The following is an 18,254-nucleotide window of genomic DNA, read 5'->3' as shown; positions in this document are numbered from 1 at the left end:
TGGTATGTGTTCTTCTGATTACAATTCACTGAGGTTCACTCTGTCAAATCGTGGTTACAATCGATTGGGAAAAAGACATATTAGATTTTGTAGTATAGTATACTACAAAGCATAAAACTTTCGTGTTCGAGACTCTGAAAATAAAAATCTGAGCACTAGTGACCTTCACGGCCTAAGATCCACACTTTTGTACGAAGAAGGGGTGGGCTAAAACTTTTACTAAGACGTATGGGAGAAAGTTTCAAGGAAAACATTCTTGCTGCTTTCTTTATACAATATATGTTTTTATTTTATTACAAACTATGAAACCTGCAAAATTATCGAACTAAAAATAAGTTTATCAGGAGAGTAATTATTATCTTCGTTTTTGTAACCGAAATTTTTTTCACGAGCATAAAACAAAAATTTAAAAACACTAGCTTTGAATGTCTTATACACATAACTAGAAAAATTGTAAATGAATCAAAGAAATGGGAAATAAAAACATTTAAGCCAAGAGCTGTCAGATCGAAATGATTGTCCATTAATTTATATTTGTAAATTAATTGTTATTGGTTATTTTCCTCTTTGTATCTATTTGTCAAAATATATCTTAAATTTAAATATTTGGTGACTGCATTTTAGAATTACTTTCATAATTTTAAATATCAGAAAGGGTAACACTAATGAAGTTTAACTGAGTTGTTATATCGTACAATTGGTTTCGGGAATAATTTTTTGGAAAATATCAAATAATTTTACTCTTTATTTGAATAATATTCTCGTAAAATAATTCGAATATTAAACGCTGTTCGTGAATGCTTAAAACAGATTTAAAACTGGAAGCGAAATTTCTTCTTTATTTCTCAAAGAAATAAAAAAAAAATCGATGATTTATGTGTTTTTAAGAATTTTGAAATAAAAAAATGTATTTACCTAAAGTGCTTTTTGATTCAGTAGTGTCATAAATATAAAAAAGATATTAAAAAATGAATATAAAAAAGGTGAACGCTAAAATGCCACATCCTCCGTTCGAAATGTGAACCAGATTCCTACAGTCTACTGCACTCAAGGTGAAAAACCAGCAAGTGAATCGTAATGTTCCAAAACAATATCAATTAACTCATTTTCATAGCTTTGCCTTTTCTGTCGTTTGAAATGATCGGTTCTGCAGCGTCCAAATTAAATAGGAAGTAGAAATAACTGCAAAAAAAAAAAAAATGCTTCAAGTTCTTTACAATTCAAAACAAGTGCATAATCGTAATTTACTGAAATTTATCTTAAATCAATAACTGTTGTTACCAATTAATTTGATTTGGGTTTGAAATTGCTCTTTGTTTAGTTATATATTGTAATCAAGCATTGATCGAGATTAGAATATTTAATGCCATAATATTTTTCTTATAGAAATTTATTTGGCATCAAATATCATAACACAAAAAAATAACTTTATCGTCTGAAACTTTTTTTTAATTAAAATTAGAATACTAATTGAACTATACGATTTTTAAAAACCGCCTTCATTGTCTGAAATCTCTGTTATTGTCGAACGTCTGTTTTTCAAAAGCTTTACTTTCCTAGCCATTATTTGAATTTAAACGATAGACAGCTATTTTTTTTTTTTTTTTTTGCTTGCTTTTCAATTACTGCACCGAATTTCTCACTATTAAAAATTCTGTTCTCCTTCCAATTATTATTATTTACTTGATAGAATCAGGGGATTTTTAACAACAGTGACTTTTTTTATCTAATTAAATTCATTTTGTAATTCTTTTAAAATCAATAAAAATATTTTTGAAAATATTTTTGAAAAAGGAAACAAATAAATAAAAAAATAAAGATTAACAATTAAGAATTTCATTCTTGCCTATGAAAGGAATAATTATACTTTTTTTTGTTGTTATTCTAACATTTTCTATATAAGTCCAATTATTTATTAAATACTGAGAAATGGAAAGAGAAACTGCCCGGAAATGAAATTGGCATCATTAAAAAAAATTAAGATGGCATAAAAAAATTTAAGATGGTATAAAAAAAGATAATTTTCTTCGTAACTCCCATATTTTCTCCAGAATTCCCCACAAACATTGTAATAAGTGATTATAAATAAAAACTGACATCTATTTCCAGACATTTCAGATAAAAAAAAATTAAGGTGTGATTGGCTGGTTTTGTTAAATTTTTTGAGTGATACCATTTCTTACAAAATTCCATTCACTTTGGGATTTTTTTTTGAATTATCAAATTTTATTATTCATAAAATATTAACGAACATTTAAAACACAAAATACATTTCATCCATTAGAACTGTTTTGATTCTTTTAGTACTTATAAATTGAAAAATAAATTAAATGTATATTAAATGAATGTGAATAATTATTATCACTAAAAGAAATGATATAAAAAAACCCAACGTGGTTGGTAAATATTTTAACAAAAATATAGATTTTTGTTAATTCCCGAATTGAAAATATCTGTGTCAATCATGCATAAAAACTTTAATCAATATAAATTTTAACCTCCTAATCATCATTTCCAAGAGTCAAACGAGCATTGATTCATCCATTTTCAAAATTTTAATCTGAAATGAAATCTTTGAAAGATGCTATTATTCGAGATAAAAATCATGACATATAATTCGCAAATATCTCAAGTATTCTGTAAATTTTTAACTGAATCTGTAAGACAGCGCTTTCCTATAATGGAAGACGTCATCTAAGTAGAGTACGAAAAAAGCGGAGAAGTTGAGGAGGTAATCCTTTGAAGAACAGTGGCTTTGTTTGAGTTCACTTGGCTTTTTTTTTTCAGTCTTGTAAGTCCCGAAGATTTGCTGCATTGGCCACCCCCTATTTTGTAGGAAAAGGTACGAAACAATTAATAAATTTTTAATTTCATTTTCTCAGTGTACGATTTAATTTAACCAAGCCCCTGAAATTCAGTAGTTTTATTTTCTGTGCCTCAAAAAGTTAATCCTTATAAAATTGCCTTTCAAATACATATTTTTATTTTAAACTAAATGACCTTAAATATCACGATATAGTATATAACTATTATTAAAACGTGTAATGAATGCAATATTCGAGTAAATTATTTCAAATTAAAGTTTTTTAAACATATGCTATTTTTAACATTTTTATATGAAAGGATTTTTTTAAATGTTCGGCTTGAATATTTCGTGTATTTAGTTCGAAAGTTTTCGAATGATTAAATCGTTTTCGAATGATTAATTAAATTACCTTGAATCCCACGCTATATTTTGACCGAAGGTTATTTTCCGAACAGAATAAATTATCTATAACATCTCTTCTTTAATCATTAGAAGATATTAAATGCTAATAAGCTTTTAGTTTGCATATTAAACAATTGAATAAAATCAAAAGAATTCTTGCTTTACTACTAGAATCCCCTTTAATGTAAGCAGCATTTGAAAAATACAGAGTCCTACAAGTTTTCATTCATCATTTGCGCCATTTTTCAACCTTGACTTACATTGGAAGCCGTTTGAACCTTATACAGAAAGGATTACATTTGTTCCTTTTTGAAATGAATAGAAAAGCACACAATCAGACACAAAAATTGCGAAGTCTGTTAGCAAAATACAACGGTATATCCCGAAATGACTTGCCATTTTTACTATAAAAACACGTGTGCAATTCCGGAAGCATCTAACATTATTACGTAAATATAACCTATTGAAGCTAGTCAACCATTTTCAAAAGTCTCGCCATTTAATCCCTTCTAGTTCGATAGACTGCAAGGTCGCTTGTTTTGCTTTGACTCACGGTTAAAAGGAGAAGAATTGGTAGAATGTGAAAGGAAAAAAAATCCCAAAGTCTTGAACCGCCATTTTTTTTTATTGTGAAGAACGGCATTCTGAATCAGATTTTTCTAAATGCCGAGGAACCTTCAAATGACTGTAATTCAAAAGCAGCAGCATCTCTGCAACAGATTTTAAACCAAGATTGTCGACTTAATAACGAAAGGCTCGGTTAACGGTTTTAAAACTTTGAAAATTCCTTCTTTATGCACGCCTGACTGAGCAAGTAGAAGTTGAAGTTCCTTTTTCACAAAATTAGATCTGGGAAGTGAATCTTAACGTATCGTTTGGAGTTTTTTTTCTCTTCTTTGGAAATAATATATCGAACTTTTAAAAAAATAGAATTCTCAAACCTTTAATTAACACGCTGGTTCTAATTTGGGCATTGAACAAGAAAAAGATTTATTGATAACGCAATTTTTATCTGAAATAGCATCTAATTCACATCTTGGTTTTCAATAGCAGGAACTTAATAAGAATGTTCTGAAATCTTTTACGAAGAAATTGGTGATTTACTAATGTCTTGTAGGAGTTGTATTGGTGGGCTTAGTCACATTTTATTTTATTTGAATTTTTTTCAATTACTGATTCGTATTCATGTAGATTTATCAAATAATTTTTGATTCGGGGGGAGTTGAAAAAATTAGATAATTAAAAACTATTCGAGGCAACTTATGTAAATATTAATACTACACTAATTTAAATGAAAATTTATCAGTACTTTTATTGAACGTTTGAAATAAATAAAAATTGTTTTTGGTTTTAATAGTTTGAAATATGCAGAAAATTTTAATAAAAACTGCACAATTTTGTTAAATAAATTCAATCCCTTATATTAAAAAGGATTTTAAAAAATTGCGATGAAATAATTCATTTATTTAAAACAGTAGCATAAATGATAATAATAAAAAAACTTCGTAACTGTATTTCCTTTTCGTATTCGTCATTAGTCTTAATAACTGTTGTTCCTTTCTTATATTTTTAATCGAAAGGAAATCTTTTGGTTATTCATGAATTTGGTAATGATGTCATTCATAATTCAATAAATACGTAGGATGGAGTGGGGTAATTCCGTGCGCAGTTGTTTTCATTAATAAAAAACACAGAAAATATTTTTCGATCATCTACCTACATGCGAAAGGGATATCCATTCGAATAGGTCTCCTCAACTCCTAATTTCTCAGTTTTATTAGAGTATTATCAGATATTGGAAAGAAAAAGCTCGAAATTTTCCTTACACTTTCGGGCCTCCAGTTTTGAAGATAAACACTTTTTAAAGAAATAAAAACAACTTGCATCTTTAAATATTGTCAAATCTGGCATTACGCATTAGAATAAACCCTTCTTTTAAAGTTAGTTTATTAATTTTTAATCGAAACTAGACCTATTGAATGAATAAATACTGAATAGAGTAGTTCAACGAAGCTTAGAAATTGGTGCATGGTTTTATTCTGTATTAAAAAAATGCTTTATCTATTGGTTATTTTGTGAATTTTACACATGCCATGAAATTATATGAGACATATTTAAAAGCGAATTTTCCATAAGGCATCCATATCATTAAAAAAAAAACACCCCACTAAACTGATCATCGTAAATCATATGGTGATTTAAAGAAGAGGTAATCGAAAATACTTAAAAAATTTTCAAGCAAATTTTGAAAAGCCCATATTAAACGATAAACGAATCTACTGTTTATAAAAGGGCTAAATAATTGGGCTGCAAAAACCTGAGAAAGTACTGGGACAAATAAAATCAAAATACTTCTGGAAATAGGATCTTTGGAAATTGTAAATAGCGTCACAGAAATGTGTGCTTTCTATACTACCGAAATCTAAGCTACGAAAATTGGTGATGAAGTTTTAATTATTGTATTTGCTCTGATGTCATTCATAAAAATTGTAGCGAATGAGAAAGCTATGTGAATTTTAACTTTTCTATCTTAAATTCGTTTAATAATGTTCGTTAATGTTATCTTAATAAATTGTTCTTTATTTAAATAAAATATGCGAATTTTAGATCAAACTGGATTAATATTTACATTTCTAAAGTTCATCGTTTTTTTTAACTGATCACAAAATTTCAGCCCAAAACCACACGGAATTCCCCCATTCAATACACGTAATTACCAGTCACATGATATAATATTGAGCAAGTAGGTTTTTTAGAAAAATTGATTATTTTGAAAGAAATAAACTGGTTGAGAAAAAAAGAACTGTTCTGCCTTTACATTTAATGAATATTGAAAAATTGTTCTGTGGAAAATAATTTTTAAAACGCTCTTAGGATTTATAATTCCCCCACTTTTCCGTATATAAAAATAATTAAAAGTTACGTAACGATTTTGTTATAATCAGATAATTTAAAAAATATTGAATCATTTGCAATAACGTATTAATATCACTAAGCATTTTGCTAAGCCACATTTATGTAAAAATTTCCCCAAAAATAGTTTTCGCTGGTGTTAATTATTTTATAGATCTAATAACAGCACTGCAGTTCAATAAACTATTATGAATAAACTGCGAAATGTTTTTATATAATTGAACCATTTTGATTATTGGATATAAATCCTTTCAGAGTCATATCGATATTTTTTTAATCAAAATTTGAGCATAATAATATGGGTATAAATATTCCCTCCATATTTGGTATGTTTACAATGACCAGCCATTTTGAAATGAATGTCATTGCTTTTATTTTAAAATTCTGAAAAGCCAAACTTTTCCATAAAAAAATAAAATAATTTAATATTTTTTAGACATTGAAAAATGAAATTTCTTGTAGATTTCTCTCATTCAGAAATAACAACGAAATGGGATAAAACTTTCGTTTTCTATAGTCTGTAATCTGACAGTTATGAAATTCTTCTAATGAAAATTCTAAACGAAGAAATTTTGGAAAATACCTAAAGCAGTTAGATTTACTGGCCTATTTGAGCTCAAAAATCATTTGTTTTATCCACTTTTAAGTTTTTTCAGACGAAAATAGAAGCAATTCCTTTCTTAGAATCGGTTGAGTACGAAAATATTTTGCTTTTCTTTTGTACTGATTGGGCTACAAAATAATGTAATTTGACAAAAAAAAAAAAAAAAAAAAAGATTAATCTACGTATATTACAATTAAAATATGCAGACGAAAAATTGCTTCTATTTTTTTCTCTCTTTAAACTTATTTTAAGATTAAATTGCAAACAATATATTTTAAATAATCTAACTTAGTACGAAAAAGGTTTAAATGTGTTAGTAGCTGTATGTTTAAAATAAATATTGGGGATCCACAAAAGGGAGGGAAATATAAATTTGAAGTGTAAATTTGCGAGCAACAATGAATTGAAAAAAACTTTAAAGAAAATAGAATTGCATTTTCTGTCTATTAAGGATTTCAGAAACATTACTTATTTAAAATATCTAGAGTAGTAACGAATTTAGTGCGCTTAGATACCGTTACAAAACCTAAATGCAGATAAATCCAAGGTCTTTGGAATCCGAATAAAAAAGTCCCACCTTTTATCTTGAGAAAATTAGTCACTCTATTAAGCTTAAAGGAAATATATATATTCAAAATTTTGTAAACAGAAGAACTACATTCTACCTATACAGTTTTTAGACAGCTAGTCATTTGAGAAATAAATTATTCCTGGTGATATGATAACCTACTAGTTTGAAATTTCAACATGTAGTGTTAGTTCAGATACTTCTTTCATCATCTGTCCAGTGTTCAAAATTCCGATCAACCGAATCAATATTTTATTACATAATAGAATTTTCATAAAAATTCAGTTTTTCAAACTTTCAGAATATGTTAGTGATAAGACATAAGCATTATCTGTATGTATTAAAATTATAGTAGTTGCATTACTCTATCTTCTTTTTTGGATAATAGATGGCGATACCTGATTAGGTATGTATCCCATAGTGCACTGCGATTATTATTAAAAAATGAGGTGAGATGTTGTTCTGTTAGGTGCGCGCGTTAATGTTTTGTCTTGTCTTTAGTGTTTTGTGTGAGATGTGAACATTAAAGAAATGTTCCCGAAAACATATACTGTCTTGCTTCCACTGCACGAATTATAATAATCTTCATTCCACCACAGAATCACATTTTCAATTATATAATCAGAAGTTAGAAACTATAGTTATGAATCTGTAATATTACTTCCCTGAGCATTTGGTTTTATAGTATGGAAAAACTTTTATTTAATGGATGTTATTTTAATGGAGGTTAAATGGATAACGAATTAATGACTCCCGGCCTTGAGGATGAAAATAAAGGATCTCGAACATTCGAGAATCTTAACGATATCTCCATTAGGATTCGATCTCCAGCGTCCACACTAGAACATTTGATGTCGTATCTCAAGCACTTTAAAAATAGAGGTGCAGAGGTGAGACAAGGAATAATAGCGTGAATTATATCTTTGGAATGTTAATCTTCATCTAGTTTTCTCTGAGCACTCTGCGCAATAACGGTTGCCTATTAACGGTTTGCTGCTTGTGTGAAACTGATTTTTTGTAGTGCTATCTTGTGTAGTCTTTGTGTTTTGTTACATGTGTTTCTTCCAGAACAAAGACCGCCATCTGTTATTGAACTTGCGGAAACTTTCAACTCATCGGAAAGATTTTCAGAACCGATACGGCAGACGCATTCAAATGCGAATTTTTAAAAATAGGTTTATTGTTATAAAAGCAATCAAAATAAATTTAGAACTTAGCTGAGCTTAAATTAGAACTAAATTTAGAGTAAAATTAAATTTAAAATATAACCTAATTTTTAATTTTTCTCATTGTTAAAGTGAACATGACATTTGCAGTGCCATTTCGCATGTTATTAATAGTTATTTAACATGATAAAATATATAAGCAGGCTATTCTCCGCAAATTGCAAAACAAAGAATAATAATAAAAAGAGAAACTTCAATGTTTTACAACCTCTACTGAGCAGATTGTTTCATTTAGAGTTACTAAATATAACACGTAGTTATTGTTCAGATAATTAGTTTCCTAAACAGTAACTAATGTTTAACTAAAATAAATCCCAGAATTTTAGTTAAATCTTTTGTTAAAAATCAATCGAAATTTAAGAATTTTCCTAAATAACATCGGAGCATTTTATTCCATAAATATCACTTTTACAAAACTTAAAATTGAAAAAAACAACAAAAAAACTCTTTATTGATAACAATTTTATTTTTGAACAATTTTTCTTTAAATTAATAAATTTTCCTAAATACTCTCAAGTATATTTTGCAATGTTTTTTTATTCTGCTATTTCATTTAGTATCGGCGTAAACACCAACGATATTTAATACATTTGATATTGCGACGATATTTAATACATTTTTGTACGCTCACTAACGTTGCCATTTAATTAAGATTAATTTTTTAAAGCAGCTTTAAAAAACGAATAAAACAAAACATCATCAAACTAATATTCCGCAACAGAGTTTCAAATCTCCTTTTAACTTTTTTATACTTTTTATAAAGAATTGAATAACCTTATAAAAGGGCAACATTTGAAAATCTGTTCTATTTCGTGCATTTTATTTCATCCACATTTTTAACCTAACCTTTTCTTATCTATAGTGATCTAAAAAAATCATTATTTTTAGAATTTAGCCACAAGCGCACGAGTATCAGATTAGCTATCGCCATGACGGCAGTTTGACAATCTGACAAGATTTGCTTGACAGCCTTAAACATGTGACAAAAATTAAGTGCGCTTTTTTCTAAAAACTAACATTATTTCATGAGTGGGTCAAAAGATTGAAAGCAAAGTGCAATGTTTTCACAAAAGCTTTTGCCATGGAAACATACTGATAAAGACAAATTCTTGCAATGCCTGGCGTAAATCAAGAAATTAAAATATACGTAAATTCCTGCAGGAAAATAAATGTTATTTATATTAATTTACTCATGCCTACTAATTATTCCTCCATTTAAAAGTATAAATAATAAACGTGATAGTTTTTTTATGTTTCAAATTGACATATTTTTTTATTGCATAAAGGATTCCTCTTATTATCCTTGTAATCCTTCACACAATCGCCGTGGCAACATGTTGAAAAAAGTAAAATTTATTTTAATGACAAATATAAAGAAAGAAATTAAAATATTTTATTAATTTTTCTCAGAAAATAGAATTGGCTGTATTGTGTCGAAGTCTGACGTATTCAATTTTTATCTGCATTTATTTTTATGTAAACTGAAATGTGATTAATTTCGTTGTTTCAAACAGACATATTTATTTTATTTTTTTCCATATTATGAAATTATCAATCATAAACATATCGGCTACGGTCCTGATAAATTTTATTCTTCAACTTATTGATTTTGAAATTTATCAATACTTCAACTTATTGATTTTGAAATTTAAAATAACTTCAACTTATTGATTTTGAAATTTATCAATACTTCAACTTATTGATTTTGAAATTTAAAATAACTTCAACTTATTGATTTTGAAATTTAAAATAACTTCAACTTGATAAATATTATTTATCATATAATTATATTTCTATATAAAAATTTTGTTCTATTCGAAGCCCAAATGATTTATGTTTTCGTCGAAACTTGCATTAGCTTGTTGCCACTTTAAATGTAAAATTAATATCTTATAAAATTAATATCAATCATAATGAATAATACAAACATAGATGTATTCCATTTTTTCCTCGAATCGAAGAATCGAAAGCTTCTCTTTGGTAATTTAAGAAGTCAAACAGAAGATTAGGAACTACAAGAGATATGCGACAATGAGGAGGTTACAGCACGGGGATTAGAAGATTATAAAGAAAAATGATGTCGAATATTAACAGTGTTGTAAGCAGTGAGTTACGGTTATAATAACAGGTTTTGATCTTCTGAAGAGGAGAACTTGTTGAAGGAATTCTAATAAATTTGTTTGAGAATGAGTTTAAAAGAACGATTTATGTTTCAAATTGATAATACAGTTGTTCCTTTGGAGGATTACCAGAAAAAATTAAATGAAATTGCTTTTAAAAAATGTACTTGAGATAATGAACAAAATGCATAAAAAACAGTTTACAAGAGTTTTATCGTTTTGGTACTATCAATATCGATTTTATAATTTGCTTTATTTCATGATTTGTCTTTGAAGAAATATAATTTCTATTCAAATTAATAATTTAAAAAAGAGAATGACTTGTGAGGCATATTTCAGCAATCGCATAATTTAAGATCAAGTTTTGACAAAAAAAAAAAAAAAAAAAACTTTTTAAAGTTTTTATTGATATAAAATAATTTTAAGCAAGCATCAAATAAACATGTTAATGATTTTTTTTAAAATTAATTATTTAAAAAAAACTTTTTATATACCCCGTCTTTAAAAGGTCTAAAAAATGTAAAATAATTTCTCCTAGCCCTATACAGATTTATAAGCCCATATAGATTGTCCCATATAAAAAATTTGTGAGTATTAATTTTTAAAATTCACAATGATATATTTTAGAATGGCGCCATTTGTAAGTATTGAAAGTTTTTAATGAATGCATAATTTGTACCGAATAGACAGATAAGAAACCAAATTAATATTAAATTGCCATCCACTTCTAAACTATATTTAAAATTTCTAATCTCTAGCTCATCGGAAAGTTAGTTCAAAATCGATTGCAAAATTTGCTAATTAACAGACAGAATTGAATAAAAATGAGTTAATATAATAATAATATATGATAGTAAAATAATTCATGAGACATTGTGTTGTGAGATTTTCGATAACATTTGCGTTTCTGTATCAATACAATGTCTCTGAATTCATTCGAATGATGCATTTGTTTGTTGCATTCAAAGTTCTTTTTCAACTTCCTGTAGTGTTAATCGAGGTGGATTTCGCGATTTAAATTCTTTAAATAATTGTTTATAGTGAGAGTATTATTTATAAAACAATAAAACGTATGCGATTTTAATTTTAAAAGTGTAATGTTGAGTGAAAAAATGAACTGTCCTAAAAATATGCTTAATTTTCAAAATGTCCATGTCTAGCTTTCATTTGATTTCTCGATTAAAATTATAAATACTCTGTGTAAACATACAATCTTTTACATAGTGAATGTCCAGTTTTGAACACAATGAATTTGCAGTTTGGGATACAATAAATAAAGTAATATGATAAATTGGTGTATTATATGAAATACAATAATGAATGTAAAATATTAATTGGCTGGTGAACATGTATTGCTATAAGGAATGAACAACAGGTAATGTAATTATAGATGATCAATTTGTAGAACAATAATTAATTGATAATATGTAAGATAGTAAATTGATAACATGTATGCTATGCCATGAAATATTTTTATATATATTCGAAAGCGTTGCAACAAAAATCATTCATTTTAATAAACAATCTTTTCTAGCATTTACATATCCAAACTCTCTCTCTCATAAATTCCGTATTTCAAACCAAATCTGTTAAGCTTTATGAAGCTAATCATCACATCACGTCATTCAATGGTTTGTTCAATTCTCTAAGCCATTGGCCCATTGATAAAGAATCATTGATTTGAGTATTTGATTCTACATTGGTTCCCCGTTGTATGATAAGCGTATTTAATTTTCCTATTTTAAAATCACTGTGATCCTGCCATTAGTATTTGGAGCAAATTATTAATATTGGATTGTGACTGAAAAATTATTAGTATCCATTAGGATTGGACGTGTATTTGAAGTAAAAGTGCTGTCCACTTTTCAAGGTTCAAGATGACATCCTCCTCCCTTAAAAAAATCCCTTTCAAAAATAATCTTGAGGTGGCTTCAAAATGGAACGTTAATCTGATTAAACTAAATTATTCGCATTACTATTCGAAATTAAAAGGTCCATTACAAATCAGTCTTGTAGCTTTAGAACGAGATATTAACCTGTCTTATCTGTTGAGAATAGACCAGTTCTAGAATATACGTATCATAGTTATGATAGATTTAGAAACTTATTTTTTTCTTTCAGAACTACGCGCCCATGATGACGGAACATCTCAACGGCCACACAGAGAAGCTTCAAAACGGCTTCCACGAATTCACCAATGGCTCCCTCTTAGACGTTATGAACGGCCCCAGAATAGAGGATGATCCAACATCCATCGACAAAGTCCCTCGCAAGAAGGTATCTTTTCATGATGCCGTGACCGACATCGACGGCGGGAACGATGACCACGAAGAAAAAGAAGATGCGCCCAGTCTGGATGGAATTCTTAATGTGTCCGAAAAGATAAGCTTCTTCAATCAGACAACAAAGGCGAAGGCCAGCCTTGGCCAGCCGAGTTCGATTCCGCAGGCGAGGCTCGCTTTTGTCACCGAAATGGTCCAGAGCTCCTCTCCAGGAAACGAGTCGCGTGAGGATCGAGAAGAAGATAGAGAAGTGGCATGCAGAGTGACCGATACTCTCCCAGAATCTGACAATATCTCGGTCAGTGAAGAAGCAACGGACATGGCCACACAGGTTACCTTCATGAAGATTTTCGCGACGCCGAAGAAGACAGTCTCTGAAAGTGAGTGGTTATTATTTCGTTGCTTTTATATTGAAAATGAGGCGAATAATTGATTTAATTAGTTAAAAATTTAAAATACTGTCAATAATCGCAATAGATTCATGAACAGCTAAGTTTAAAATTGTAGGAAACCTTAAACCAGTTATTCACTGCAGCCCCTGTTCGCGAGAAAAATGGTTTATCTTACTTTCTTTTTTTTTATTTTGATTCCGTAATTTTGAAAACTGATAAGAAAATGGAACATTCATTTTTGATGAATTATCTAAAAATGAAATTAAAATAATTAGTTTAGAATGAAATACATTTCAGTGGTATTTAATATACTCATTTTAAATACCATTTCACCTCATTATGTTTAGTTGTAAGTTTAGACATATTGATGCTCCAAGCAATGCAAGCTACGGGGCCTTCCCCTTTTTATTAAATGGCTATTTTAGTTTCATATTTCAATACATTTCTAACTTAATCAACAAGCTGATGATTTATTTTAATTTTTTAATTGTTGTAACTTTATATTTATTCATGCCTAATTTAGTAAAAACGCCCAAAGTAATAAAATTCGTGAAAAATCAACTTTAATTATTTACAAATATAAGAATATAATTATTACGAAAGATTATAAAGAAACTAGCCGCCTTTGGCGACCAGCCGGTTCGCCAATCTTAATGTTCGTTAAAATTTTAATAATTAAATATTTTATGCAATTTCTACTTTAATAGCTTCTTCATCAAAATATTTTAAAACTTCAAATTTTGATTATCATATAATTCATTCATAATATTATAAAGGCCTTCAGTCATAACGTAATATGTATCTCTCTCATTTTCTGTTAGCACCCGTAGAATTTATGCTTTAAATTAAAGTGGAAAGAATTTATCTTCAATTAATATAATAATATTTTTTACTGAAACAAAGCATTTTTTTATAATCTGATTACTGAAAATAGAGTCACTCAGTGTTTAAACTTTATGGGCACTAAAGAATATCTTTTTTAATTTATGTAATATCTCAAGAGTTGGTCAACAAAATTTTCTTAGATTCATTATGAGCAGATCGATTAATTAACAATGTTTAAATTTAAATGCATCAAACACTAAGAAAATAAAACGAATCGTTTAAAATAAACGGTTGAAAACAGGTTTTAAAAAAACTACTTAAAAAACGATGTACTTAAAACTATAAGCATATACAAAAAATATATAACTAACATAAATACAATTTACTTACAAAAGCATGCAACTAACCCAAAAATAATTTAAATCATCCATTGATAACGTTGTCATGGCAACAATCAGAACAGAATGCGCATGCGTGAATTTTCTTCGCCGGTTACGTAACGCAAATACGTGATTTTTTTCTACGCCAGTTGGGTTAACGCTATGCGGATTAGAAATTTTTAATTTCCTTTATTCTGTTTTATTTTAATTCAAAAGTACTTCAGAATGAATCTGAAAGATTGATTCATTAACAATGTTTAATTTTAAATGCATCAAACATTAAGAAAATAAACAGAACCGATTGAAATAATCCGCCGAAAAATTTAAACCCTAGCCTCATTACTGTTGGGAGAAAAAAAACTGAAGCCTTCCTCGTTTGGCGCTGGGGATAATGGAAGATTTTTTTGGCGGGAAAGTTGGCGGTTGGGAAAATGGAAGATTTTTTTGGCGGGAAAGTTGGCGGTGGGGAAAATGGAAGATTTTTTTGGCGGGAAAGTTAGTTTTTAATTAAAAATTAAAATTCTAATTAAAAATTCGAAAAAAGAAACCCCAGGTGCACATTCCCAACCTCCAAGGTATACATGTACCAAATTTGGTAGCTGTATGTCAAACGGTCTGGCCTGTAGAGCGCCAACACACACACACACACACACACACACACACACACACACACACACACACACACACACACACATTGAGCTTTATTATAAGTATAGATAATAAATTTCAAACAAATATATTATTAAAAATTATTATTCAGGGGGTCCTAGCAAGAGGAAAACAACTTAATCAATCAATGAATGATAAATATTCCGAAAAGAAATAAATTATACTTTAATCAATGATTTTAATAATTCAGTGTTTACACTTACTGTAACTCCAATATTTTTATAATTGAAAAAATTAGTGTCCTATATTTGATTTATTTATTTGACACTTAGGTTTATAATATTTTTTAATCTACCTTTAATCTACCTTTTTTTAATCTTTGGCTCACCTTTATTATAGTGATCCTTGGCAGCTAATTAGACAGAGAAATCTGCACTGACGATGTAAATTGGAGAGAATTCTCCTACAAATTTCCTTTTTTGACGAGTTCTAAAATAGGGCATTTTAATATCGAAATTAGATTCTTTTATCCTGAGATGGATCGTCTCAAATCAGAAATGTAACAGACTCTCTGATAAACTTTTGAAATCATTTTTTATGGTATTGCAAGACCATAATGACAGAAAAATGAATTCTGGTCGCTGACAGCGAAATGGATTTTTCCACTCTGCCGCTTAAAAGTTCTGGATACATACAATTCGTTTTGAAATTTTTGCTAGGTCATGAGTGTTGTTGGTTGAACTTTCTACACTTGTAGATTTGTTGTATGTGTGCTAAATCTTCTCGCTAAAACATACAAGTAATATTTGCTTGTAAGCATGAGTTGCTTTAAAGATAACATATTATGTATTAAAATAAAACATAAAATTCCATTCTATTCTTAAGCTGTTTCGTAAAACTCCGAAAATTTATAATTACTTTCAAATTTTGTTTCGGTTCTTGTTTCCAAAACAGCTTCTTCATAATCTAACCAATTCGATCGTTATTTTTAATTACCGTTCACCTAAATACGATTATAGAGGATGGTAAAAAACCTTTTACCAATTTTAAAGTTAGATATCAACTCAGAATAAGAAACAATTCAAATACAGTGGAACATGCAGTAAAACATACATTTATTGGAATGCAAATTTACAATAAGACGAAAAATATATTTCATGAATATGAACATTACGAGACTTTCGCACCAAGACAGACAATGGCAAGTAGACTCAGTATCAATAGATATCCTTTGGAATAATTTAAATAAGTGTTCAAATGCTCGCCATCTGAAGCTATACACGCTTCGCAAGTTAATATTCGTGCACCTGGGTTTTTGTGCTGTTTTAAATTTCTTATACATTAAATCTATGTTGAATAATTTATCTGGAGTATCTCTTCTTTTACTTAGTTTAATGACACAGAACTTTTTGTAGCGCCACGCTTCTTGCAATTGGAATATCATGTTCCATTGTAAAAATGATGTATTTTGTAGGGTTGACCTAACCGCAAAGATGGTGAAAAGACCATCATGAATACCTTTTATATATATAATATTAATGAAACTTGTCTGAATTTGAGAAGCTTACATTTTGTTTATTTATACTGGTTGATCAAAAAGTAATTCTCTATTACAAATAATTATTACGAAGGAACCATTGAATATAATACTGCAAATTTTTCTTTACTTCGACAGATACAGCAAATAATGTATAAATAATAATTTTACATTCGTTCTGTTATCAAAAAGGAGTCAATAAAGTAAAAAGTTCAATGCATTCTATTGTTCCATGAATTCAAATCGATCATTACTGTTCAGTGCCAATTTTGAGATTACATAAAGGATAATTTGTTTGCAATGCCAGTCAGTTGAAGATACTGGTAAACGCAAAGTTAAAATCAAATATATTGTATCTAGAGTGACAACCGAAACGTTGTATAATACTTGCAGAGAACTGGAATACACCTTGATGTTATTCGAACTGACAAGGGTGACAGTTTCACATTGAAATTCACTGACGTCATTTTAATAAAACATTTATAACATCTCCATTATATATAGAGACAAATACATGCCAAATAATGATAGTTTTTTTTTTAATTTTTGTATTCAAAGAAAAACAGAACACCTTGTATATCCAAAATTATATATCATTCAGGATCTGTCAGTTTGGAAAAAATCTGAATGTTGAAAAGTTTTAGAGAAATTCAGTCTCCTTCATTGCGTTATCAATTCTAATAAAATTGATAACGCAATAATGTTATCGTTAAGTACACACCGTAAAAACTATTGCCTCTTTTCACATTGTGAAATATTTAAAATTGTTTTTATAAATCTGTATGTCATGAGGAAATTTTTTAAAAGATTTCTTGGGTATATTTATTTACTTTTTTTCTCGTAATAATTTTAAGTAAAATATTTTTCTAAGAAAAGTTATTATCATTGGAATAGTCAGCTTAAATTTTTTTTGTGATTTCACTTTGGCTCAAATATTTTATTGCGTTCTTTGTATATCCATCACGAAATTTTATTTTTTCAACTCTTACAGACATATGCAAATAGGTTCAAAGCCCGTATTGTGATATTTTAATTGTTTTAAAACTTATATACGTATTTCTTATTTGGTTAAAATGCGTTTTATGATCATTTTAATGTGCAAAATAAAAGTTTTATCTACTATATCTACATATTTCAATGGAAGAATGATTTTATTATTTCCGTGCAGAAGATAAGCTTTTAAAATACGTTGTTTCGCCTCACAATCACGTAATAAAAACTGTAATTCAATTCTTCAAAACAAGTTTTTTCTGCAAAACATTAAAAAAAGGTGTGTCATTGTTCGGTCAAAATGGAATTTTAATTTATAATTTATGTATATAAAGTATCAAAAAAAATCTGACATTTTTTATAATCACTTTCTCTAGTATCAAAAATCATGCAATATTTCGCTATAAAACTAAACTCAGTGGCATGACAGCCCCATGTAGGCCAAGGCCTACAGAGCTCAAATCTGTATTCTCAACCGAGGGCCCTGAGGTGCATCGCATATGCCTTGGTTAGGCGATCAGCCTAACGCGGAACCCCAGTATTTAGCTCCCAAGCATGCTTGGTCCTCAGTTCGTCGACCCACTGAAAAGGATAAAAGGA

The 18,254-nt window shown here is 28.6% G+C and overlaps 1 protein-coding gene across 1 annotated transcript in view; it reads left to right on the top strand.

The window, feature by feature from the left end:
• LOC129956472 (uncharacterized protein DDB_G0284459-like) overlaps positions 1–18,254 on the top strand; it is a 212,518-nt gene that overhangs the window by 39,081 nt on the left and 155,183 nt on the right. The window contains exon 2 of the mRNA XM_056068377.1: positions 12,761–13,301. Coding sequence (XP_055924352.1) covers positions 12,761–13,301 — 541 coding nt within the window. The remainder of the gene's footprint in view (positions 1–12,760; positions 13,302–18,254) is intronic.

This window comes from Argiope bruennichi, chromosome 2 (genome assembly GCF_947563725.1).
Source record: "Argiope bruennichi chromosome 2, qqArgBrue1.1, whole genome shotgun sequence".
NCBI lineage: Eukaryota > Metazoa > Arthropoda > Arachnida > Araneae > Araneidae > Argiope > Argiope bruennichi.
Note: the sequence above shows the minus strand (reverse complement) of the source record. Positions and strands in the feature narration are given on the sequence as shown.